The following is a 27,650-nucleotide window of genomic DNA, read 5'->3' as shown; positions in this document are numbered from 1 at the left end:
TAGAAAGAACATAAGAAAAGCTAGACTTATTGGCTGGTTATTTCATATGGAGGGCTATTTAAAAGTAGTCCATACACCGTGGCGGTGGAGAGCGGTTGTATGATCCAGAAGGGTTAAGAGGGTGATGAAGTGATATCATTGTAGGCAGCGCCGCCAAGCCATCCGGTCCAAGTTCTAAGACCCGCGTAGTACCACTCGACCACGAATTTGAATACAAGGTGAAATCAGAAACCTCTCTAAGCATGAACACGAGAGCAGTGTTCGTTGCGCAGGGCTCTTGACAGCACACTCTACGCATGCGCTGGGGAAGAGTGTCTAGTGCTCGAGTGGTCTCAGGCCAGCTGATGATCCGAAATGACAGGCTCCTGATGCCCGAGGCACACATATGAGGATTCCCAACCTGAAAACCCGAAGATGGAGGTTTATAAAAGATAAAGCAGGTTAGATCCTTCTCAGGGGTGCGCTCTGAGGGAAGGGGTGTGTCATCTGTGTAGCGTGCAGCCGGGCTTCTCTGGGGAACCGAGAGCCCTTGCTTCTTAATAGCTTTCTCCCTTCCTAGGAAGTGCTCTTTGGTGCTGCTTCCATCCCATATGCGCGTTCCTTTAATTTAGAAAGCATTCCCTGCCCCCCACCCTTGTACGTTACTCCACAGAGGGTCTGGGAAAACTTATCACTTATTATTATCATCAGCACACTGTGTAGAGTGACCCAAGATGGTTCTCTGATGAATTTGACAATATGCCTTCAGTTCCACTACTGGACATTGGATAATATTACAGCTCTTGCTTCCTCACTCACGTCCTCATCTTCATGTACAGGAGTAAATCTCCTTCCTCCTTTCCTAACTTTGGACTTAAGCAGCTTAATACGCAAAAATCCCCTCTCTTAAACTCTTAAACACAAGCCCCTTTAAACACATAACATCTGGGTTAACTCTTCTGTTGGCTTAATGCAGCCTTGTCTTTCATAACTCTTAGCATCTCATCTCTCATTTTATCACCAATCACCCTCACACTGTTCAGGAATTTGTTCAACCACGCCGGACACAACAAATCATGAAAGGTGTAACTCCGGTACACAATGTGGAGTATTTCACTAAGCCCACAACATAAATGTAAGCAAATCCTCAACGTTCAGTCTCATAGCACCTGCCCGTCTTACAAACTCACATATGAATCTTTCATTATTCCTACCAAACCATTACCATGAGGATGATACAAACTACTCCTCTTGTGTGTTTGTAAAGTGGATGTACAGAGCACCAACAATTAAGATTGTAAATAGTCCCTCAACCACACCGGTCCATGGTTGTAAGACAGACAAGAGATCGAAGATTCCATTCGTTTTTATTCCATTTCCTTATATAACTCCGTTTGAACAACGGCTGGCACGCGTTTTGTCCTTTTTATTAACTTTTTCAAGGCTCCAACAAGTAGTCAATGGACAGAGGGTTAAATCAGTGGAAGCGAGAAAATCAAATCTTAGTTCTTGGAACCCCAAGGACCACAAGTGAGAATAATCCGAGAAAATATTGCTTTCCACACAAAACCTCACAGTTTGTGTCCACACAATGATATGCAATAAGAATGATGTAGCTTGTCAAACAAAAGAAGTCAATAGTGAAAATATATGTATGTACGTCTGTTCCAACAAGAGCCCTAGCTAGCTTGTTTCTTCGTATTAACGAACAATCGGCCGTCCGTATTCAAGTCTGTGTGTACGTACACGTGGACTTGAATACGGACAGCCGATGGTTGGAACAGACGTACATACATATATTGTCGCTATTGACTTCTTTTGTGTGACAAACTACATGCCTCTATCTATAGCCAAGCTCTCTGATATTATTCGCCCTGTGCGGACCCAGATGAGAGACTGCGTGTACAATAGCCTGACCAGACTAAGGAAGGTAACTCCAAAACCATGCTGTTGGAGGACTGTAAACAGGTAGGGCCATTCAAGTGAGTCAAAGGCCTTCTCTAAATCTAGGACCAGGCCCTTCGAGCTAGGCCAGAAGGACTTGACATATTTTTGAAGCCGAAAAAATCTCCATATGTTGAGGGAGGTGCTTCTAATTGCAACAAAGCCATTTTGGTCAGGGTGCACCAGTGACTGTACCAACAGTGACAGTCTGGCCGATGTTACAGAGGCTAAGATTTTCTAATCGGTATTGAGTAGCGCCAGCTGTCTGTAGGAGCCCAGCTGTGTTGGATCCCTTTCTGGTTTGAGCAGAGATATTAACAACGCTTCAGGTTGTGTTTCCGTAAGCGTGTACGCTGACAGTGCAGCGTCGTACAACGTTTTTAATTGGGGTACCAGCAGCATAGTATATGCCTTGTAGAATTCAGGTGGAATGCCGACTGGGCCTGGGGACTTGTCTGTTGCCAGGACGCGTATGCTGGTTACGATTTTTTCTGGGGTGACTGGTGCGTCTAGCTCTAGTCTCTGCTCAGGGGTTAGGCTTGGAAGGGCGATTTCCGCAAGAAATTGTTGGATCTCCACAGGCAGTGCCGTGGTGGCAGATCTGTACAGTTCTGTACAGTGTTGTGTAAATTCAGAGTGTATTTCTTGGTGGGTGTATAGAAGTGTGCCCTGTTGGTATTGGATTGCTGTTATGGGCATTTGGGCGTCCTCTTGTCTCATAAGCCAGGCAAGCAGGTGCCCTGCTTTGTCTGCAGTGCTGTGGGTACGTGCTGAGTGCGATGTATAGTTAAGGCATCTTAATCTATCTAGCAACCAAAGGTGTTCTGCTCTGTTCTCCTGAAGTCGTGGTCTAATTAGTGGGTTTTTGACTGCTTGTGTTTCAAGGTGGATTAGCCCTTCCTCCACCTTCTTAATGTCTGTCTCGATTACTTTACGCAAGCCTGTTTGGGTATTTAGGCAGCAGCCCCGAATTACCACTTTGAAAGCACTCCACTTAATTAGGTGCGATGATGCTGTACCCGTGTTTTCATTGATAAAATCAATGATTTTTGTGCTGAGTGCCCCGCAAAATGGTTTATCCTCCAGCGTCTCAGGTTGTAGGTGCCACCTGGGGATGGCTGCTGCGGCATTATCCCATGACATTTGCAGTATTTGCGGATTATGATCGGGATGGGTTCTCCCCAGGTATTTGGTTCTTACTGCCGTTATTATGTCTTTCATGCGATCAGCCTATCCAACCGAACATGCAGACCGTGGGAACCCGAATAGTAGGAGGACACCTTGTCTGTGGAGTTTCTTTGTCTCCAGACATCCACAAGATGCCAGTGTGCCATCCAGGCATTTAATGCTCTCATATATATTGTTGTGGGTGTTCCAGGAAGGGGAGGAAAGGACCGGTCAAGATACACATCTAATACACAGTTAAAATCCCCACCTAGCAACCTGGGTATATCATGCCAATCAGAAAGTTTGAAGGACAGTGCTGTAATTGCACTGGGAGTATTTTCAGTAGCTTCCAACAATTAGGGTTGAGGTATGATCCTCTCACCCTAGCCAAAAGCCATGTAATGGCGAGACTCCTTGACCTATAATACTTGATGGTACGTTGAAGACAAATCAAGTTTGGAAAAAACTTGTGTCCCTTACTAAGTGATTACCATTTCATCCGTTTTTCCAAAAGATGGCAATCTACCCAAAGCCTGTTGTTCAGGCTCTTAAGCTCCATATACATGCGTAATTCATTGTCCCAGTCAACAAGCACTATAGCTGAGTTTCCTTTGGTTCAGTCACCTCCTCCTTACAGTCTTTATCTAACAATCCACTCGATTTACTTCTCATGCTCATAGGCACACGCCTCAGCTTGTGCTTAACTGACACTGCACCCCCTTTGACTCCAATAGCATGTAAAAAATCCCTTGTGTTCCACCAGTTCATCCTTAAAAATGCCCAAATGGCTTTCCAATACTTTCTCCAGATCACCATCTTCCACCCACAACGCTTGTTCCCTACACTCTGGTTAAAATTAATACCTAAACACTCTTGATGATGCGATCCTAAAATATTGGGACCCTCCACAATTTATGTAAGGGGGCATGATGTCATGGTTAAGACGACTCTTATCTGTTTTACTCTTATAGACAATGGTGATTTTGGGCCCCAAATATGTTAACATAAGAACAACCATGCCTCCCACAACAACATTTTTACATAGGATTCTTCTTCATTGGCACATTTTACTCATTGACTTTTAATCACAAAATTAAACTGCTCAGATTACTCACAAGCCTTGATCATTTAGCCCTTCAATGATGAGTTAACTTTGTCATTTATGTACAATATGCTGCAAATCCTAGGCAAAATGCCAAATGCAACACATTTCATACACCCTCCCTGAGGTAGGGCAATTTTTAGGTCTCGCCTACGCAGCGCGCATGCGCTGCATAGGAAAGAGACCTTTATCCATTGGTTCCCTTTTTGGCCATTTTATCCATTGGTTCCCCTTTTGGCCCAAAAACGTGCACACGTTCCATTGCCTTCAATGGCAACGCGTGCTCTTTTGGCGATTCCCTTGCGGGAGCAAGCAGCTGGCGCCATATCGCGCCTTGCTGCTCGCTCCCGCAAGGAGATCGTGCAGGCCCCCTCCTCTCTACCCCCCTGCTGCCGCGCTTGTTTAGACTTGTGCCCATATGCGACCACCATTGCACCTTTTAAAAAAAATGTTTATTTAAAAGATGCTGCAAAGTGTGTCCCGACGTTGCACTGTACCGCCAAAAGTATGTGTTAAAGCAAAAGTCTCGCAAGGTGAAGCGTCTTGGCTTTGTGACCCTTACGCTGTCCTCTGAACGTATGTAAAGTAACTGAAAAATGCAGTGAATATGCGTTTTTCCCATGAGCTTACATTTTTATCTATCACCTTCTGCTGACTTAGAATTAGGGAGTGGTGCATTATTGAAGAAACGCGGCAAGACCTCGTCATGCGCAGAAATACCCCAGAGGTTTAAAATCTGTTGCTGCATTGAACTGTGGAAACCCCTCCATGTTACCCACACGTATGGAAGTGCTGCTGATCCTGAAGGCAGTCTGGTCCTTACCGCATTGCAGCATTGCCCTCATTGAGTTAGCCTGATGCTCAAACAGGGGGTCAGTCAACGACCTGCCTTGCTTTTGCCCTATAGACCCCCCGCCTGCCTTGGGAAGCAGGCGTGTGGGGTGTAGTGTGTTGTGTTTTGGCACAGCTGTGAACAGGACGCGCCCCTCCTTGCACACAGCCTGGATCTGCGGGTCAGTAACTTTCTCCATTCTGCTCTTTATGAGTGACACGATGATGACACGGCGTAGTGTCGGTGTGCAGTGTGTGCTGAGTTGTAGGTGTTGTACGGGGGAGGGGGCCCTGCAGGTGGGAGGGCCCTGGCGGGCCGAGCTCCTCCGGGGGGCAACGTGCACGCTATTTGTGACTTGCGATGCCTCCTGTGTTGGATCGTGTTACCCAGGGACAGACGGAGCCTGCCCCTGGGCACCCTGGCACAACCTCTTGCTGCACTTTGGGCGGCATGCACACAGCATGCAGAGAGCTGGGGACTGGAGGCATGTGTCCGGTGGGAGCTGCGACTAGACGCCGCTCAGGGAACCAGCTAGTTAAAGCTGGCATGTGAGGCCACCCTGGCGCAGAACAGGAGTAGGCACTGATGCTGCGGGGGCGTGTGCACGACGGAGTGTTAGTACACACATCTGTCCGCCTGGAAGGGGGAGAGAGGTGCTAGACAAAGGAGCAGGCCGCCTTAAAGATGTGTGCGGTGATCTGTGGCACCTGTGAGGTGGTGGCCATGTGCGGCACACGGCAGAGGTAACGGGCCAAGGGTTACAGGCGCTGGCGGGCGTTGCACAGTCCAATGCACCCGTGTAGAGCAGGTGTTTGTAGTCTGAAGACGTGCTGTAAAGTGCCTTCCGAGACGCACAAGTGTGCATCCGAGATCCGAACGCGTTGTGTGCAGCATGTGGAGGGGAGGTGGGCTCTAATGGAGCGAGTGAGGATGCAGACGCGTGTGTGGCGAATGAGCCCCGTGCAAACAGTGGGTGAGGAGGTGAAGGATTGTTATCATTTTTTGGGAAAGTGCGAGTAGTCAAGTGCCCTCTGCAGGGTGTGGCGTGGACTCACTTGCAGGCATTCCAGGGACGAATGATGGTAAATTATTCTGCACTGCGCTAGCGCAGAAGTTGTTAGACGGGGACCTGGAGGGTCGGCCGAGTACAGGGGGAGAGGCCTCCGGTGAGGGCCGTCTCCGGCGATCGTACAGACAAGCAACTCCCCCCCCACAAATGGACACCACACAAGGATGAGATCTACACACTTTATATAAGGTTCTTGAGGCAAAGTTATCAACGATACAGTGGGATCAGGACACGAGGATCCTCCCAATTCTAGTCTTTGTAGGTAAATGGGTAGCGGGACAGTCTTGGTACCGGTCTGGCACAGGGGCGGCAAGAAGGAGCTCACAATCCTCGAGCTTAGGGGTCTGCAAGGTCGGGCCGCGGCAGCGCCAGCAGGCTAGGATGATAATTCTCGGCAAGGAGGGCCGCGGCAGCGCCAGCAGGCTAGGATGATAGTTCTCGGCAAGGAGGGCCGCGGCAGCGCCAGCAGGCTAGGATGATAGTTCTTGGCAAGGAGGGCCGCGGCAGCGCCAGCAGGCCAGGACGAGGGTTCATGTTGCAGAGGGGCTGCGGCAGCGCCAGCAGGCCAAGGTGATGGTTTACAAGGATGGGTCGCGGCAGCGCCAGCAGGCCAAGACGAAGGTGCACGTTGCAGAGGGCCGCGGCAGCGCCAGCAGGCTTCAGAGATGGGTTCACAAGGCAGGGCTGCGGCAGCGCCAGCAGTCCGTCAAGGATGAGTTCTTCTCGGTGTCTCTCGACTCCAGGATACAACTGCCTTCCTGCTCTGGAGCTGCCCCAGTTATAGGTCTGGTCTCCTTTGATGTCCGGACCCTCGCGCTTGGAGGTTGGGAGGTCCGGGATGGGGGAGTCCAGACACCCAGCAGGGGGGTGGAGCCAGCGCCCGGGGAGGCCAGGGGCGATCGACACCTGGCGGGGGAGAGCCATCGACACTCCTTCTCCCATTGACCTGCCAAATGGTCTCTTCACCTCCTGGGTGGATGGTGGTGCCTCGATGTCGGGGCCTGGCCAGGCCCAGGGTTGGGGTCGAGCCGAGGCCACGCGGCCTCGTGCTGCAGTGTCCAAAGATGGCGGCTGGGCCGGGGCAATGGTGCTGACGGGGGCCCGGGCCAGCCGATACTGGGGTGTTCGGGAGCTGGAGTCCCGTTGGGGACGGGTTGCGGGTTGCCTCGGTGGGTTGCCGGGATGGTTCTTTCCGGAGATGCAGGGAGAGCCGGTGTCCGGGCCCTATCATGCGGGGAGGGAGCGGGCGTTCCACGAGGCCTGTCCAACATGCGTCCCCCCCAGCTGAAGGCAGGGAGAGTCACCCATCCTCTTGGGTACTCTCCTCGCCGAGGCGGAAAAAGCATGACAGGCCGTCCGCGTTGGCGTGGTCCTGGCCAGGACGATGCTCCACAGTGAAGTCCATCCCCTGCAAGGAGATGGACCATCGCAACAGTTTTGGGTTCTCCCCCCGCATTTGCATCAGCCATTGCAGGGGTCGGTAGTCTGTCTGTACCCGGAAATGGGTACCGAAGAGGTAGGGCCGGAGTTTCTTGAGGGCCCATACCACGGCGAAGGCCTCCCGCTCGATGGTGCTCCAGCGCTGTTCTCGGGCCAGCAGGCGTCGGCTGATGAAGGCCACTGGCTGATCGACTCCCTCGGCGTTGAGTTGAGAGAGGACTGCCCCAACGCCATGATCTGAGGCGTCCGTCTGTACTATAAACTCCCGGCTGTAGTCGGGGGCCTGAAGCACGGGGGCGGTGCACATGGCGGTCTTCAACTTCTCGAAGGCCGCTTGACAGTCTGGAGTCCAGTGGATTGTTTTGGTTTTTTTTTTGGATGTGAGTTCTGTGAGGGGCCCCACAATGCTGCCATAGTCCTTCACAAACCGCCGGTAGTACCCAGTGAGCCCCAGGAAGGCCCGGACTTCGGTTTGGGTAGTAGGGGGTTGCCAGGCCTGGATGGCAGCGATCTTGAGCTGAAGGGGGGCCACCAGACCGCTCCCCACTTGGTGTCCGAGGTAGGTCACGGACCCCTGGCCAATCTGGCATTTGCTGGCTTTGATGGTGAGGCCGGCCTGCTGGAGGGCGTGCAGGACTTCTCGGAGGTGGTGGAGGTGGTCTGCCCAGTGGCGACTGTACACAGCAATATCGTCCAGGTAGGCGGCGCTGAATTCTTCGAGGCCCGCCAGTACCTGGTTCACGAGTCGTTGGAAGGTAGCTGGAGCGTTTTTCATGCCGAATGGCATCACCTTGAAGTGGTAGTGGCCATCTGGGGTAGAGAAGGCGGATCGTTCTTGGGCCCCGGGGGTGAGGCCGATTTGCCAGTAGCCCACTGTTAGATCGAAGATGCTCAGGTAGCGGGCGGCCCCCATTCGGTCAACTAGCTCATCCGCCCGGAGGATAGGGTGAGCGTCGGTTCTGGTAACGGCGTTCAGGCCCCGATAGTCCACACAGAACCGGAGCTCGGGGGAAACGCCCGGGGCGGCAGCCTTGGGGACCAGTACGACTGGGCTGGCCCAGGGGCTGTCAGATGGCTCGATCACTCCCAGATCCAGCATTTTGGTGACTTCGTTCTGGATGCAGGCGCGCACCCGATCTGGCACCCGGTACGCCCTGTGTCGAATAGGTGGACTATCCCCGATGTCCACGTCGTGAAGGCACCAGGGGGTGACCCCGGGGGTGAGGGAGAACAGGTTTGCGAATTGTAGCAGGAGAGCTCGACAGTCTTGGCGTTGCTCCGGGGACAAAGCATCGGAGAGTCTGACCCCTTCCACTGAGCCATCCTGTTCACGGGTCCTCAGTAGGTCAGGGAGGGGCTCGGAGTCTTCCTCCGTCCCACTATCGGTAGCCATCAGGAGGCTGAGTTCCGAGCGTACGAAGTGGGGTTTGAGTCTGTTGGCGTGGAGGACCCGTAGGGGATTCCGGGAGGACTCCATGTCGATTAGGTAGGTGACGGGACCCTTGCGCTCTATCACCTTGAAGGGTCCTGTCCATTTGTCCTGTAGGGCACAGGGTTCGACCGGGGACATCACCCAGACTTGTTGTCCCGGCTCGAACTCGATGGAGGAGGCATGCTGATCATACCATTTCTTCATGTCCTCCTGGCTGGCTTCCAGGTTGGCTTTGGCGAGCTCCCTGAATCGCCGGGTCTGGTTGCGAAGGGTCAGGAGATACTTATATATATTGGGAGGAGACTTCTGGGGGGCCATCTCCCATCCTTCCTTGACCAGGCTGAGGGGACCCCGGACGGGGTGTCCGTACAGGAGCTCAAATGGGCTGAAGCCTAGGGATTTCTGGGGGACTTCTCGGTAGGCGAACAGGAGGCACGGGAGCAGCACGTCCCATTGGCGACGTAGGGGTTCTTCTAGGCCCATGATCATTCCCTTGAGAGTGCGGTTAAACCGCTCGACCAGTCCATTTCCTTGCGGGTGATAGGGGGTCGTGAATTTGTAGGTGACCCCGCACTGTTGCCAGAGAGACCTCATGTACTTCGAGATAAAGTTTGTGCCCCTGTCGCTGACGACTTCCCGGGGGAAGCCCACCCGAGAGAAGATCCCCATCAGGGCTCGGCCTACCACGGGCGCTGTCACGGTCCGAAGAGGGATGGCCTCGGGATAGCGTGTGGCGTGGTCCATCAGGACCAGGATGAACCGGTGCCCTTGTGCCGTTCGGGGGTCCAGGGGCCCCACAATGTCTATTCCCACCCGTTCGAACGGGGTGGTGACGACGGGAAAGGGTTGCAAGGGTGCTTTGGTCTTTCGGCCTCTCTTCCCGCTGGCCTGGCAGGTGGGGCAGGCTCGGCAGTGGTTGGAGACATCATTTCGCATTTTGGGCCAGTAGAAGTGGGTCACCAGGCGGCTGTACATTTTGTCTTGCCCCAGGTGTCCGGCGAGAGGCACATCGTGTGCCAAGTTCAAGAGGAAGTCTCTGAAGCGGAGGGGTACCACCAGCACCCGACTGGCCCCCAGCTCAGCAATCCTTTGCTCACTGTAGAGCAGGTCATTGTCCCAATAAATCCAGTGGGCCCCCGAGGTGTCTCCTGCGCTCTGGGCGAGGGCTTGCTGCCGGAGTCCCTCGAGGGAGGGACATGTCTTCTGCTCTTGTCGGAATTGTTCCTGGGTGGGGCCCCCCTCTTGACGCCACTGGGCCAGTTCGGGAAGGTCCCGGAGCTGATCGAACCCTTCTTCGTTTTGTTCTGGAGGACTGGCTTCTAGGGTGGCTCCCTCTGGGACGATCGGGGGAGGAGGCTCTGGCCATTCGGGTTCTTCGGGACTGGGGATGGCGCGGGCGGCCATGGACCGTGTCGTTACGCAGGCCCATTCAGGGAGGCCCAACATCGCCAGGTGCTCTCTTCTTTCGACGGCTGCCCAGGGGGAGCTTTCGAGGTCGTTCCCCAGGAGGCAGTCCACGGGTGCATCATCGCGGACAGTTACTTTCAGCATTCCGGACACTCCTCCCCACTCGAAGGGGACGCAGGCCATCCGACACAGGCTTTCTGAGTTGCCGGCCGACCGTACGGGGCAAAGGATGTTCGGCAAGATCTGGTCCGGGGTCACCAGATGACAGCGGACTGCGGTCACACTGGCCCCGGTGTCGCGGAGGGCTTCAGCCCGGCGCCCATTAATGTTGATCCACTGGCTGTATTTCTGCGTGTTTGCGGGCAGGGGGGCCCGCGGGATCATGTCTCTTTCCCCTAGGCAGACCAGGGACATGGCGGCTGGTTCCCACTCGGGCTGGTCGGGCTCGTACTCCTCAGGGTATTCTGAGGTTTGCTCTTCTCCCAGGGCGGCGGCAGCGACCTGGCGGGGCATAGGGTTCTGGTTCTTCGGGCAGTTGGGATCATTGGCGTAGTGGCCGGGTCGCTGGCATCGGTGGCAAGTAACGTTGGCCGGGAAACCTGGACGCATCGGGAGGTTTCCCCTGCCGGCCGGGGGCGGGGCGTTGCTGGCGGGAGTCACCGGGACGGCGTCTCTGCCCCGACCCTGGCCTCCTCCTCCCCCTCGGGGGCGATGGGGTCCTTGGGCGGCTCTGTTCTGTTCGCTGGGCCCGTTTCGGGCAACTCGGGTGCTTTTCCATCGGTCAGCTTCGGCGGCGAGTTGCCAAGGTTCAGTCAGTTTACTGTCGAGGAGGTGCTTCCTGAGCTCGACGAAGCAGTTGTTAGAAAAGTGCTCCCACACAATAAGGTCGAAGAGTTGCTCGTAAGTGGTCACTTTGCTGCCCTTGATCCACCCCTCGAAGGCTCGGCTAAAGAAGTTCACGTACTCCACCCAGGTTGTACCCGGGATCCGCTTGCAGTCGTGGAACCGCGGGCGGTACATCTCGGGCGTGAGTCCGTATCGAGTGAGGAGGGCGGCTTTCATGTGGTCGTAGGATGTCATCTGATGGTCCGGGATTTGCAGCAGGGCGTTTCGCCCTTCGTTGACAAACCTCCCCCATAACCCGGCTCCCCAGTCGCTCCGGGGAATCCGGTGGGAGGTCATGGCTACCTCGTAGGCTTTGAACCATTGCTGGATATCATCGTTCCGGTAATACTCTCTGACGACATCCTTGGGGATGTGGACCTTGGGGTCTGTAGTGGCAGGAGTGTTCGGGCGCTCGGGGATCCCGAGATCTTTGTTCTGTTTCCGAATCTCTAGTTCTTTTAGGTTGCGCTCATGTTCGTAGGCTAGCTTTTTCTCTTCTAACTCTCTCTGTCTTTGTTTCTCTTCTCGCTCCTCTCGGAGCCGCAAGTGTTCCAACGTTATTTTTTGTTCTGCCAATTTGAGTTCTCCATCTAAACGAAGTCGAGCCAGTTCCAATTCATGGAGCCTGCTTTTTTCCCGTTCTCGGACCTCCTCTGGGGAGGGACCCGATCTTCTTTCTTCCGTCGGTGTGGTGCTTGTTTCGGGTGCCTCGAGGCTTTGGTTTCGGGGTACGGCCGTACCCGTCTCCGCCCAAGATTCCAGGGCGTTTTTGAAGTCCTCTTTCGTGCTCAGTCCTGTGGTAGCAATGCCTAGTTCTATGCAGAATTGTTTTAGTTCTCTGTGGTTGTATTCTTCTAGTTTTTCCATCTGGAATTTTTCCGTTGTTCCGCTCTCTTTTGTTGTCATGGTGGTTGTGTGTCGTGGGGTGAGTTACTCTCTGTACGATTATGCGTTGGTTCGGATCGCGCCGCTGGCCACCAATGTTAGACGGGGACCTGGAGGGTCGGCCGAGTACAGGGGTAGAGGCCTCCGGTGAGGGCCGTCTCCGGCGATCGTACAGACAAGCAACTCCCCCCCCACAAATGGACACCACACAAGGATGAGATCTACACACTTTATATAAGGTACTTGAGGCAAAGTTATCAACGATACAGTGGGATCAGGACACGAGGATCCTCCCAATTCTAGTCTTTGTAGGTAAATGGATAGCGGGACAGTCTTGGTACCGGTCTGGTACAGGGGCGGCAAGAAGGAGCTCACAATCCTCGAGCTTAGGGGTCTGCAAGGTCAGGCCGCGGCAGCGCCAGCAGGCTAGGATGATAATTCTCGGCAAGGAGGGCCGCGGCAGCGCCAGCAGGCTAGGATGATAGTTCTCGGCAAGGAGGGCCGCAGCAGCGCCAGCAGGCTAGGATGATAGTTCTCGGCAAGGAGGGCCGCGGCAGCGCCAGCAGGCCAGGACGAAGGTGCACGTTGCAGAGGGCCGCGGCAGCGCCAGCAGGCTTCAGAGATGGGTTCACAAGGCAGGGCTGCGGCAGCGCCAGCAGTCCGTCAAGGATGAGTTCTTCTCGGTGTCTCTCGACTCCAGGATACAACTGCCTTCCTGCTCTGGAGCTGCCCCAGTTATAGGTCTGGTCTCCTTTGATGTCCGGACCCTCGCGCTTGGAGGTCGGGAGGTCCGGGATGGGGGAGTCCAGACACCCAGCAGGGGGGTGGAGCCAGCGCCCGGGGAGGCCGGGGGCGATCGACACCTGGCGGGGGAGAGCCATCGACACTCCTTCTCCCATTGACCTGCCAAGTGGTCTCTTCACCTCCTGGGTGGATGGTGGTGCCTCGATGTCGGGGCCTGGCCAGGCCCAGGGTTGGGGTCGAGCCGAGGCCACGCGGCCTCGTGCTGCAGTGTCCAAAGATGGCGGCTGGGCCGGGGCATTGGTGCTGACGGGGGCCCGGGCCAGCCGATACTGGGGTGTTCGGGAGCTGGAGTCCCGTTGGGGACGGGTTGCGGGTTGCCTCGGTGGGTTGCCGGGATGGTTCTTTCCGGAGATGCAGGGAGAGCCGGTGTCCGGGCCCTATCATGCGGGGAGGGAGCGGGCCTTCCACGAGGCCTGTCCAACAGAAGTGGTCTGTGCGCTTCTTTTTGCTGTCTTGCACACTCACTAACCGTAAATATTTCCAAGTTTATGCATTTTTTTCTGACAACAGAAGTCAGAAACACAGAGGCAGTTACTTCCCCCTGGTTTGTCATGTTTCCCAGGTCTTTTGTTCGAAAAATATATATTAACTTGAAAAAATACTTTGATTTACCATATGTGCTCAAGACTCCCAAAAGACGCGCACATACCGCCTCTGCGCTGGCGCAGCCCAGGAGACTCCTTCAGGTTTCATTTGTGGAATTACAGCAACGACTACAGTGCAGTGGCGGAGGTGAAGGGAGGTGTCCCGTGCACTTGAAGGGAGTAGCGTTTAGGGGCTACCCGGGCCACCTCCTGTGACCACCTCTCAGCCTTCTGTATCTGATGAAAGAATCAGGAATCGGTGCAGGATATATTAAAGTTATTTATTTATTTAAAATGCCCAGCTGCACAGTCCTGAAGAGTCTGCAGAGGGAACTGCCAGACACAAGAAAGCAGCAGGCTATTTACATCTCAAGCGGCTGGGAACCAGACAGTTGTAGGTGTACATGGACATGATGAATTACCAATAGTCAGGGATGATTAACAGCCTCCAAAATAGATGCGGACCGGATCTCCACTCAATCTCGAGATAGTCTGGCCGCATGACATTTGAAGCATAACATAAAGGCTAATCACTAACTCCCCTGGCCATCAATCACCTTGGGTCATACAGCCAGTAATATAAACAGGAATCTGTCTGTGGTTACAGAATCAGGCAGTGCATCATATAAAGGAGGAAGGACATACATCTGGTTTCTGCAAAGGAAAACATGAACCTCCGCAATCCTCTTGCTTCAGCTGGCATGAGTTAATTTTAGCAGGGAAGTAAAGATAAATACATCATCTCTTTTGCCCCTGCACTCTGACCTCCTAGTGTATCTCCTTTGCCTCTGCACTCTGACCAACTAGTGTACCATGGGAAAGAGTACCCAACATATGCTCTTAGCACTCACAGACAAATGTATATGTGTCCACAGTTCTTTTTCGTGTATGGGACCATTACTGTCTGCTCGGTCAGGAAAATAAGAGTTTAAACGCTCTACTGGGAAAGGAGTCTAGATGTGCAACACAAGCTATTATCCTCACAGGGTGGGATGGCAGATTAGATTGATACAAAATGGAGGCACTTATGTCCATATAAAATTGCAGTTCCACACGCTTCAGCAGGACATCCACAGAAGTGTGCTGTTCGGTGTGTGACGGTACAGCAAAGAGCTGAGTGCAGCGTGTGAAGAAGGTTCAGGGGCGTGTGCTATTTCGTCTTTAGAGTGCGCAGGACAGAGTCATGGAAAGAGTGGGCCACTAGGTAGTAGCAGTGAGATACGGTAACTGTTCTTGCAGAGTGCCCAGATGAACGTGTCCTTGGCACTGTGAGGAGATGTAGACAGGTGTCTTGTGCAATGATGCAAAATGCAGCTTGTGGTGTGTAGTACACAAAGAGGCACCGGAGTGTGCTGTGCACGCTGCGCAGTACTATGGACTCGTACCGTGCAGTATGGTAGGATCAGTGGTCGAAGTTGGCAGAATCCGCAGGGCACAGCATGCCCCTACTTCTTCAATTATAATCCGTTCTCCCAACTTTTTTCTTTTAAAAATGCGCTCCAGGACGGCGGAGATAGTCAAGGCTTATAAATAAGGCTCCGCTGTTGGGAGACAGGTGGGGGGGGGGGGGAGGCAGAGAAGGAAAAGGACGGTCTCTACTTTATTGCCCAGAAAAAACAAGGACTGTGTCCAATTCTCCTGCTCTGTAGCTGCCCCCTTCTATTTCTTCCTCTTCTTCCACCTCTTTCTGTCTGTCTTGCTCCCTCTCACTTGCTGAATGAACAAGGCATATGCAGTACAATATCCTTGGTGCAACAACATCAACTGTTGCATGGCTAAACACTTATAAGGTCCCAAAGGCGAGACCTATTTGCTATGCCAATGCTTGTTATAAATTGCAACATGAAACTTTGAACCACGTCGGAATCAAGTACCTTCTCTGCAATTGCCTTGCTTCAAAGGTTGTGATTCTTTGGTATCCCCTGCTATTTACTCTTAACAGCAAACACTCACTGTCTTACCAACCGCTTTATTAAACTCTTTAGCAGACGCTTTTGAATCTTCACTGTTGTTTGCAATTTCCACTCTCTCTTTCAAGGAAGGATTTCTATAAGTAATAAGTCTTTTCTGGATCCTCTTGTTAGAACATCTAGTGGCAGCAACTAAATTAGGCTGTAACGGTTGGCCAGACAATCGAGTCAGCTCCTGCTTGATAAGTAAGCAGGTGGCTGGGTGTTGTAGGAGCACAACAAGAAAACGCTGTGACTGTAATTGTACTTGTTATTAACTTTCTCTACTAGCATGGAACAGTGGCTTGTTCTACGCTCAGAGTGGTAGCCTTTTGCAAGTGGTCATTAGTTGCGAAGAATTGGCAGAATTCTGCTCATCTGACAGTTGGCGAATGAAAGGTCAGGATAGTGAAATTATATGGATTCGAATTTTACTCTTTTTCGGACAGCACACAGCTTTTGATTCCCTTTGACTGTGAGGCTAGCATAGGAAAAGAACATTTTGCAGTGGGTCTAAGAACCTTAGAGAACCTTCGTGGTCTGGATAACCTCAGAACGTCTTCAGCTTAATGTGGGTACAACTGAAATTATGCTATTCAAAATTGCCCATAACATATTGGCTTCTGACTGGTGGCCAGCAGAACTTGGTATAGCTGCAACTCCTAAAAAGGCTGTTAAGAATCTTGGAGTGTAAGTGGACCAATATCTTTCTATGAAAGATCAGTTACTCAACATCGCGGGGCTCTGTTACCATCTATTGGGCCTGTTAAGTTGGGCTTTTCCACTGTTTCCACCGTCAACAGGGAAAATATTAGTCCAAGTCTTAGTCCTCGCTTGGCTTACGACATTGTTCTGTTTGCCTCCATAAACAAGTCCTTGTTAACAAGACTACAGGTGGTGTAAAATTCGGAAGCACGCCTTATTTGCAATGCTGCTTTGAGGTCTCCTTTAGCTCCTCTTCTGCGCTCCTTACACTGGCTACCAATTTGTAAGAGTATTGTCTTTAAAATTTGCTGCATGAACCTCAAAGACCTTATGTGGCAATGTCCTTAGTATTTAGCCTCAAAGCTTACAGTCCTGGTAAAGCTTTACGATCACGAGTCAAAATGTTGCTTACAATCCCTCTGTTTAAAAAGCCTTGTTCAGGGGGTAGAGTGTTCTCTTATCTGGCCCCCTTTTACTGGAATACCATGCCGGTTCACATACGTGCCAAACTGGATCATCTTAAATGTCAGTGGTTACTCAAAACTGATTTGTTTTAGGGAATTTTACTTTGACTGCTGCATGTTGTTGGAAGGCTTCTGCATCGTGATACCCTTTGGGGGTGAGTCGTTTGCAATATAAATAACCATAACAAAGAGAGGCATACACAGTAATGCACTGGCCGAGAAGACAGCCTACAAGGCCAGACGTTGTTTATTGTAATGCCAAATAATTTGACCCATGTGGTTGCAGCACAAGGAGGCCTGATGTCCTCACCCAGGGTGGAGGGGGTTCAGGAGGTGGTGGAGGATTGTCTTGCTGGCGTTCATCTGGGCCCTGGGGAAGGGGAGGGGTGTTAGCAACCAATAGTACAGTGCATACATAATGTTAAGCGTGGTTATGTAAGCAGATAAGGGAATATCAATCTGTACGTATGTTCTACCAAAAACATGGGAATGAAGATATTGTATATGAATAGACTTTTAAGTAGCTCCTCCACTCAGTCCTCGATTCTGTTACTTGCCTGTGACCCTGGGATGTCCAGCATGCCTAAGTTATTGCAGACGGAACGGGCCTCTACGTCTTTTTTCTTGGCCGCAGTTTTCACTTAATCCATATGCTTCATCCTCAAGGTCCGATATTCTCTGCTGAACATGATCAGTGTGGTCTTTGTGTTTGCCAACATTCTCTTACATTGGGTCAAGCCTGGGCCTAATGCTGTTGATCTTGGAATTGATTGTTGTCAAGCTGTAATTCATATCAAAAAGTGGTATTTGTAGGTCAGGTTCTTCATTCTGGTCTTGGTTGGGTTAGGAGTAAACCCCCTCCATCAGGCCACTGTGTCTGATAGGCATGGCAGAGCCCCTGTTTTCAAAGCCCAGCCTTGGCTGTCTAGTCATGAAGTACCGCAGGTATCCATGAGGAGGTTCTGGCCTTGGTAGGTGTGAAATTGGTGGATCATACACAGTTTCACTCTGTGAGTTGCGCCAAATCTGCTTAGTAGTATCTACTGCTGCCTCATGGTCTGGTGTTTGATGGCTGGAAAACATCGGGTATCAGAGCGCTTTACAAGAGCACCAGTTTCGTTACAGAAGGACATATTCATTTTTTTTTTTTTTTGTTAGGCACGGGGAGATTAAGTGATTTGCCCAGAATCACAGGATGTTGAGCGTCGTTGCCGAGACTCGAACCCGGTTCCCCAGCTTCGAGGTTGACCGCACAGGGTGCACAAAGCAATTGTCTCCCTGCAACGCAATGCAAGGTGCCTGTGTTTGGATGAGGTGAGCCCAGGATATCTCATGTGTTAAGGGTATGACTGGTGCAGATCCTTCCTTGCCCCATCAGCAGCCCAACTAAGAACAGAGAGGGGGAGGCACAAGCAGAGCTACGTTAGCTGTGCCCTGCAGCGCAGTCTCCAAGCAGATATGTCAGACCCCTCTCAATTTGCCCATTGGGAAGCCCAGTTTCACATTGGCGAGAAGGTGGTGCACTCCTCCACCCCAAGCTACGAGACGCCTGCGGGAATTCGTTCGCGCTTTATAAATGGCAAAAATAAATAAATAAATAAAATAAATTGGTGCCCTGCACCAGGCTGCCATGTTCCGCTCTCCAGCACAGCCTAGTTAGTTTAACCAGGTTGCTACTTGCGTTTCTAAGTTAATTGGATGGGGATCTGTTACCTTCTCGGACAACAGCTGGCCCACTTCCTCCTTCTTACACATCTGCCTCTACAGGCAGTCCTCTGGGTCCTCTTCATCAGGCTCATCTGGCTGCTCAGTTGTCTTATGACATGGTCCTCCAAGGTCTGGTGCACTTGTAGGATTGCACAAGTTCAGGTGCCATGGTTGTCTCCAAGCAGCCCACAGGTGTTTTTCTTCACCAGTTCTCGCCTAATCGGAACCCCTTTCCATTGGTTCAAGGCAGTATTTGCTTTGCAGGATTATTGCTCTATTGCGTGAATTATAAAAGAATTGTCTTCATGACCTGCAGAATCTTAGCAGCGTGCACCCATCTTGCTGCCCTGCGCTTTGACCTCCTTGCATATGCCTCTACTGATATCCAATAGGTGGTAGATTTTTTGTTCTTTGCATTTAACAAGAAGACGCTTAAACACATCTTCTGTTTTATTACAGGCCTTAACAGGGGAAGCACTGCATTTCCACCTTCCTTTCAACATCACATGATCAAGAGCCAGCACCCACAAAGTCAACCTGCAGGCTGGAACTAAGACCACTGTTAACAAAATTAAGCATGTGTGAAGAAATTCGAATTCGAGTAAGATATATTTTGCACATTATAATTTTTTTGATTTATCAGAAAGCATTTGCACCCATTCTGGGTTACAGAAGTGAATGCATTGAACATTGAATGCTCATCTTTGCCATCATATTTCACGTAGTTTATTTTCTTCATATTAATAATGGTATTTTAACTCAAAAAGGGTGGAATCTTTATATGTTTTGAATTGAGATCAAACTGTTGACGCTGAACAGTTAGTTCTATACACATTAGAAAAAATGCATTTGCTCCTAAACAGAATTTCGGTGTTATTTCAAGTAAAGACAAGGTGGAAATGACGTCACCACAATGGGGCACACAAAATGAACACATACACCCACCCCATCATTTTCTTCATGTACTATTTTTAGGGGAACGTTTTACTAAGTATAACCTCCAGTACTGACTGTGCTAATAAAACTTATGAGAAAAAAATGATATCCATGAGACAAGTAACGTTGAGATACATACCTGTACATGAACGCAGTTAGATTTCTTTTATAAAGCACATAGAACCTGGATACAAATTTAGAAAGCAGAGAAGTTAAAAACAAAAGGGAAGGAAGGAATGCAGAACATCTTACTTATCAGTGATCCTTTTGTCCATGGGTACACGCGCAGACCCTGCGAACTATAGATTGATTGCACTGATCGATGTGGAGGCCAAGATATATGCTGCAAATCTTTTGGCAGATCTAGAGGATTGGGTCAAATGCATAAACCTGATACCGAACACCCAAACTGGATTCCGGGCTGGAATGGGCACCCTTACCAATATTTCAGCTGTGACACTACTAGCCAATCAAGCCTACGCAAAATCTCGAACCTTGTACGCATGCTTTATCGACCTTAAAGCAGCGTTCAACAAGGTTCCCAGAAAGAAGCTGTGGGCCAAAATGCAAACCTGGGGGGCACCACCCAAACTTTTGGAGGCAATAATCAATCTTTACTCAAACATGTGGGTGCAGATGGCCACACCATAACAAACAAGATCCCAACATCAAATGGTCTAAAACAGGGGTGTGTGTTGGCCCCCTGCTTATTCAACATCTACACAGCCGATCTTGAGAAGTACCTCCAACAAGTGCAAATTGACCCACCAAAATTAGGCAAAACACCGATCAGGAGCCTTCAATACGCAGATGATATTGTGCTCCTAGCACAAACACCAATAGGCCTGCAGCGTTCAATGACACAACTAGGATCTTATATCACTTCGGCTTAATTAATAATAAACCTTAAGAAAACCAAGGTATTATGCTTTAGTAGTCATCACAAAATAGGGTCAAAGGGGAAATTCACCTGGAAACTGGAGGAAAAAACAATATCCCAGGTGGACTCATACAAATACCTAGGGTTCCAACTTGACCACACACTTAAATATAAGCAACACTTCGACCAAGGGAATACTAAAGCAAAACAACTCCTGTGTGCTTTCAAAATTTTACAGAAGAAACTAAAAGGTTGTCCAACAGGCCAGTTGCTTAAGATAATCGCAGCAACATTTTTACCCTCAATATCATATGGGTCGGAAATCATGAATACCAAAGATGCAGCTGCCTTAAACCTAGCCCAATCGAGTTTTTTCAAGCGCCTGTTTTTAATTCCTCGGCACATTTCTCAGGCACAAGTTCGACTGGAATACGGGCTGAAAAATCAGAAACCTGCCAGACAAGGGGCGATGGTAAAATATTACTGGCGGATGAGGCAAGCGGAAGATGACACTTTAGCCCACTGCTGTTGGGAAGAAATCGAAAATCAGGCGAGGCAAAAAAACTCCATTGTTGCAGTCCTAAAAGAATCACTCGCTGATTTACATCTTGAAGAGGCATGGCATACAACAACATCATATTCCGGGTTCAAAAATATGGTAAACAGCGCAATAAAGCGAACTTCGCTACTAATTGATAAAGCTGCCTTTGCTAAGAAAAACCATTCATGGGCAATGATTCAATCATATCAGTTTCTGAAACCCCAACCGTACTTGTCCGAACACTTCTCGCATCACAAAAAGCACTATTTGACGCTGTTGCAGTTGGGTTCGTTCCCCACAAAGGATTTAATCCCGAAATGGAAGTCCACATGGCCTACTAAAGAATGTTGCCTGTGTGAACAAGGAGAAGAGTCATTATTACACCTTTTATGCATCTGCCCCGTGCTATTGGAACCTCGAAAAATGTTCTTCGGGAGATTTTTAGGAAGCACCAATTGAGATCGTGCAGAGCTAAAGTGATACAATGCCTTGGTGGACTGTCAATTCAGCTGTCATGTCGAGCCGTCACCTTTTGGAAAATAGCAACCAAAGAACTGGACAAAAAAGACAATCGTCCACACGGCAAAGGTATATGACTGACTGGTCACTCCCTTTCTGCACAGACATCAAATATCGCTCTTTTCATATCGAACTGCAATGAACTTCTTACAATGTTATCGTTTTAACTGTTGTTGCGACCAAATCTTACGAAAGGATAATGGTTTTTACTTGTCTACATTTTCATAGATTTTAACTTTAGTTAATTATTATGTAATATGTGTTTTTCCCATGCTTTTATGATTTTTAACGAAATCAAACAAAAGTAATACTTACTTACTTACTTTTGTCCATGCTCAAACCTTTCTAACAAAAGATCAGAAAGCTTCCAAAGTAGCAATAGTCTTGTGGGAAAAGTAGATGGCAAGCAATAATTCACTCAAAACAAGGAGCTGATTTTGAAACCAAACTATTCAAATGGATGCTGAAACTACTGAGGACAAAGAAAACCTGATCATCTCCATACCATCCTCAGTGGTATGCACAAGTTGAATGTTTCAGCAAAATGTTACTCTGCATGCTTGAACCTGAAACCCGAGCAAAAGCATAGATGGATTTTATATATTTTTACTTAGATAGCCCTTGTGTACAATTTACAAGAAATATTTCCAGAGAATACACTCCACATTATCTGCTGTTCAGAGGGGATGCCACACTTTTGGTGATCCTAGTTTTGGATCCGGTTTAGGTGAAGATTGTCCAGAAATTCATCTCAGCAACTGTATCGAGTCTATTGCGCTTGCAAATGTTGGTGAAGAATGGCTGTATGAAGGTGATTTTTTCCTAAATGTTTACATTTAACATGCGTTAAATGCTCAGATCTTGATACATTTCCAGGGATACTATTTAAATCCATTGAAGTTAAGTTTCCATTTTCAAATTATTCACACTGAAATGTTTTTGATTCTCAGCACCGAAAATGCTCACTTTCGCACATCAGTGTACTGACATAAGAATAGGACCTTTTAGGCAAAGTCCTGAGTGTGTTATTGGCATTTATCTGAAAGGCCAATATCTGTTCAGCCCCTTAACTATTATGATATTATGGAAGCTTGGGGAGAAGAACAGTCTGCAGTGTTAGTTGAGAAAGAGATTGGATCAGGTCAGAGCAGAGTAGGACCAGAGCAAGAGATGGCTGGTGAAGGAAAGAATCAACACACATGCACAGGGTAGACAGCCTGAAGACTTCTGCTTGAAGTGACAGTCAAATTCGTCAGAGCTTCAAAGAGCAGTGAAACAAATATTTCCTAGTGTACCGCATTGTAGCCTCATGTGCTCACGTGAAACTTTATGCGATGACAACAAACATCATGTGCCTAGGTGTAACCTGACAGACATTCAGTGTTCTCCAAATCTTCATAAACTGGCCACAAAATAAAGGCATCAAATCCTTGCAGTGTGTGCACATGGAGACCATAGCATATGTAAAATACCCTTGGATACAGTATGGTGTGCCACTTTTTATCAACAAATATTAGTTGAAAGACTTAACATACACACAAAGGGACATCTTGAAATGATCCTTTGGGACACCAATTCTGACAAAATAGAATGATTAAATAGTCTGTAAATTCATGCATTTTCTGGCTATAGGCAGTAAAAGCATTGAACCGAGCCAGAAAAGCAGGGGAGGAATCAATTAATAAACAGGTGTAGGGTTCTACAGTTTGGGTGTTAAGGTGACATTTCAATCACATTTAAGAAAACAGATCACTGTGTCTTTTCCCTCCCAGTTCATATATTCCTTACTGTCTTTAAGCAGTTGGTTTTAAGATGCAGTCGTTTTTTCTTTCTCTTAGGCTTGCATTAGCATCATGGAGAAGACATTCAGTGGCTAGATCAATTAACATAATGTTTGATGAAATGCAGCCTGTTTCTAGTTGAAAGCAAACAGTTTTGTTTATTACTTGAACATTCCCACCGCCCTCCCATGCCACCATTCAATCCTGCCCATTGTGTTTGGTGCCTATCATATCTTAAAGGTGCCTATATTACCTGTGTTATGTGTAAATGCTTTGGTTAATCAATTAGTTTGTAAAGATTTCTATGTTTCAGTTTGCAGTACCAATAACAAAAATGTAACAAGCATTTACAATGCAATGGTCTCAGCATTATTAAAGGTAGAGCTATTGGCATTGCTCGTGACTTTTTTTTTAAAATCATAAATAAATAGCATGGTCATTTACATTGCCAATAGCTTAATCGTTAAATAAATGGCATTGCACTCTGAATCTGCACTCTGCACTCACACTCTGCACTCACACTCTGCACTCTGCACTCTGCACTCTGAATCTTAACAGAGCCTCGCACACACAGACAGACAGAGCCACGCACGCATAGGAACAGAAAAACCGGGATGACAAGCAGGGAACAGAGGCTCTGTCTTGATGGCATCAGCAGAAAAAATTGGCAAAGGAAAGAGATTCCCATTGGCAAAGTCAAAGAGGCGAGCCGCGAGACCCATTGGCTTATTTTCCTTTCTTGTCGCAAATCTGTTCTATCTGCTTCATGCTATCACAACTTTAGGAGATTTACTGGTACAATGTCAAGTTTACCTGTATGCAGAAGGGCTGTTATCCATCTGTACTCCTGCAGGCAGGCTTTGCCTGTTCACTTTTGCAAGCACTGGGCTACAGGGCAACAACTTTCAGCATCGTGTCTATAAAATGTCGACGTTGAATATCACACTAAACTCTCAAATTGTTTCCGTTTAGGATGATTCTGGTGTAGGTTACTGATAGAGCATCCCAGATTACGCACACTTCGTGTCAATTATTGCTTGCAGAACCTACTGCGAAAGTTGTTGAGTTTAATTAATTAATCATTTGATCTTATAATCGCCCTGCCTGCCCATAACTTTCCATTTCCTCAGCCCCAACAGGTTTGGGAGCCGGTGACTATTCCCAGTTCATTAACTGACTGACCTCTGCATTAACACCCCCTCTGCCTAAAAAGCACTAGCAGCAGGAAGCAGCAGGCTTTCATGCATGTCTGAAGCACTGCATCTGGGTTGTTTCTGCGATAAACAAGAAATACAAGATAAGCAGTAGTTCTTCACTTATATATTCACAAACTCAAAATGTGTTAGGTAACTGATCTACACTGCATTACCATCGGCTCACTAGAATCAGACAGTAAGAATCAGAAACATCCTATTGTATTTCACTGAAATCTATTTTTAGAGCTCCACCAAAGCCATGCCTTTTAAAAAGTGGTTAAAATCCATTGCTGTCCGAATTCTTCTTTCGACCATTTAGCAGTCGATAATTCATGATAGCAGTGCATTTCAGTCTGGCGCACTCACAACAGTATACATCTCATAATTAGACAAATGAGATCAGAGCTCAATCCCGTGATGTCTACAGACACAAAATAAATACAAGTCCGGCCTCCACATGACAGCTTAACAAAGCGGCACTAAAACTTTCAGGCACTCCTTGAATCCTATCCGGAAACACTGTCCCTCTATACAGCTCTTGTAGGTCTGCATGGACTACATCAGGACAGTCGTTGCATGGCAGAAAGGGGCTTCAAAGATGGGAGGGGGGCGCTGGTATCCTTGGATTGCTTGCCCAGGACGGTGGTAGGGGGTTAAGCGCTCGGGTCATCGCGGAGCTGCACAATGGTGCTTCAACGCTGGCTTTGGCTGGAGGCGGGGTGGGGGGGAGGGGGGCTCGCAAGGGAGCTCGACACATGTTTCCTAAAGAGTGACCGAGTGAGGCGGGCACCAATTTGAGGTGGGGGGGGGGATGTGGGGGAGGCAGGGAGCTACGGCGGGTAGCGGGAGGAGATTGCCGGTCTGATGGACGGGGACGGGTTTGTGGTCGTGGGGGGGCACGGGGCATCTTTGGCAGCCTAAAAGAAATGCTGTAGGGAAAGCGAGGCTTGGGATGGCTGGTATCGCAAATAGAATAGAAAGTCCGCATATGGTGCACCGAGCCAATTAAAGTTTTCGCTCCACTGGGGTTAACACCATGGTTTTTCTAAATACGCTATTTGTGGCTCCATATTTCAAAATGACTTTCGTTATGCAGGGCCAGCAGTTTAAATTGGCTTAGGACAAAACACACATACACGATGCATTGATGGAAGGTTGCCGGTCTGGTGGATGGGGACTGGTGGTGGTCTTGGGGGGTACAGGGCATCATTGGCGGCCTAAAAGAACTGTTGCGGGGAAAGCTAGGCTCGGAAGATGGCAGGGGATGTGAGGTGCTGTCGGAGGCTGTCGGGGGAGAGCACCACTTGGCACGGAGGTGCCAACTGAGTCCTGGGTTAGGGGTGTGGGGATGCTCGGGGTGCGGAGTGGAAGCCCGTGCGTGTGGGGTGGGCACGGGGTCCACGCGGTGCGTGCGGCAGCTAGGCAGGACGTGGACGCACTCCAGCACACTATGCGGTGGTCGGGTCTTTCGATTGTCATTTTGTAATGCACCCTTGCTGCCTCTTGTAGTTTGTTGGCTCACAATTGTAATTTTGCTTCTTTAATGTAACGTTTGTTTTGGACTTTGCTCACTTGATTGGTCTCATGTTTCAGCCCTGTCCCTATTGTGAAGCGCTCTGACACCTTCGGGTAAAGTTTGCGCTATATAACATGGCATAAATAAATAAATAGATAAATAAATGGCACTGCGTGAGGAGAGCAAGGGGGAGGTAGAGAAAACGGCGCCAAGGGGAGGGGGAAGACAGGAGGGGGTCACCAACACGAGCAGAAAGAAAGCCTCTGCCTCTTCGCTCTGCCTGGGGATGTCAGCTCGCCTAGGTCCCGCTCCACTCACTAGTCGGCGCTTTGTCTCCCTCGCAGTTGAAAATGGCGACCCCCTCCCGACCAAAAGCAGTTACTGTCTTTCCCGAAGTGTGTTAACAGGAGCGGACAAATGGAGCTTTAGCTGTAGTTTAGTTGCAAGATAGGAGCGGAGGCGGAGGGCTACCACTAAATATCATTGGGAGAAAGATGAATAACGATTAGAAGGAGGCTCGTGAGAAGGAGGCTCATGGAAGCAAGCAGATGGATGCAACGGCCGACGCGGTCAGGCCGAAATGGCTGCCTGCAAAGCTCTGGAATTTTCGGATTTGGGGGCGTGTTTTGCTGTCCTGAGTGACGGACAACGTCACTGTCTAAACAACAGCAAAACTTAAGCCCCCAAATCCGAAAAAGACGGAACTTCTTTGGAGGGACGGCTCTCTCCTCCAATGGCTGGCAGGGATGCGGGTTCTATAGCCCTACTATACAACATAAGATCTCCGGACCGGAAGCTGCTTCGCAGCTTATAGGTCCCTCGACCTAAAAAGGAGCATAGACCTCTCCACTGAAATACACCATGCGCTCGAATGATTTTTTTTTTTAAACGTTTTTATTATGCAAACACATAACAAGCATGTCATTAATAATCATCATGCCCCACCCTTCCTCCCCCCGCCCTCCCACTTCCATTGCTAAAAACAATTCACAGTCCTCCATTTCCACCAGTGCAATCAAACCTCCCTCCCAATCCCGTTCTGATACAACATTAAAGTCTCTACCGCACTCCCCCCGTGTGAGGCTGAAAATCAGCTCACTTTCACCAGATCAGAGTCCCCCATCCAGACCATGATAACTGCGCCATTTGCCCCACACTGTGCCAAACTTTTTAGGTCATCCTCATGCCTTATACGTGACCATTTCGGCTGCCATGTATATATCCATACCCCTCTGCCATTCTACCAACTGCGGCAGGATGGGTACCCCCATCTCTTCGCCACGTCTCTCTTGGCTACCACCAAGGCCAACACTAGGAAGATCAGCAGTGGGCGAGTCAATTCTACATCATTTGTCATCCCCAACAATACTAGCTTAGGGTCTAACTGCAAAGTGATCTCCAGCACCTCTCCTAGCTCTCTTAGGACCTCTCCCGAGTAGGTCTGAATTGCCGGGCATGCCCAAATGGTGTGATAGAAGTCCCCCCTGTCTCAACCACAACGTAAGCAGCATGGTTCACCAGCCCTCCCCATCTTATGTAGGCGTACTCTATCAAAGTAGGTCCTATGGAGGACAATAAATTGAATAAGTCGTAAACGAGACTTAATCGCTACCTCTCTCGGGTGCATCAGGACTGTGTCCCAATCCACCGTGTCCATCTCCCCTACCTCCCGTTCCCAGGTGCTTCTAAGGTTTTCCAGCCCATCTGGCATGTTCTTCATCAAGGTTCTGTAGGTCAGTGAAACCACTCTATTCGGGATCTGTTCTTGTAAAAGGCGACCCTCCAGTGGTGCATACTCCGGGAGCGATCCAGTCAAAGTCCCCTCCGCCCTCCAGGCGTGCCTCATCTGTACATATTTAAAATATTGCGTATGGTGTAAGCCATATTCAACCCTCAGTGATTGAAATGACTGCAGTTCCCCTTTTT

General features: G+C 49.5%; 1 protein-coding gene across 3 annotated transcripts in view; it reads left to right on the top strand.

The window, feature by feature from the left end:
* Nucleotides 1–315: 315 nt before the first annotated feature.
* LOC147718917 (uncharacterized) overlaps nt 316–27,650 on the top strand; it is a 139,431-nt gene continuing 112,096 nt past the window's right edge. Inside the window, exons 1-2 of one of the 3 annotated variants that reach the window (XM_086964666.1) lie at nt 316–440; nt 18,815–18,956. In XM_086964666.1, the coding sequence (XP_086820792.1) occupies nt 18,933–18,956 (24 nt within the window). In that variant the 5' untranslated portion in view covers nt 316–440; nt 18,815–18,932. Of the gene's footprint in view, nt 441–17,810; nt 17,963–18,814; nt 18,957–27,650 lie in introns of those variants that run through there. The other 2 variants (XM_086964668.1, XM_086964667.1) reach the window with 2 other exon arrangements.

This window comes from Lissotriton vulgaris, chromosome 4_1 (assembly GCF_964263255.1).
Source record: "Lissotriton vulgaris chromosome 4_1, aLisVul1.2, whole genome shotgun sequence".
Lineage (NCBI taxonomy): Eukaryota > Metazoa > Chordata > Amphibia > Caudata > Salamandridae > Lissotriton > Lissotriton vulgaris.
The sequence above is the reverse complement of the archived record's forward strand: the minus strand, read 5'-3'. Positions and strand labels throughout refer to the sequence as shown.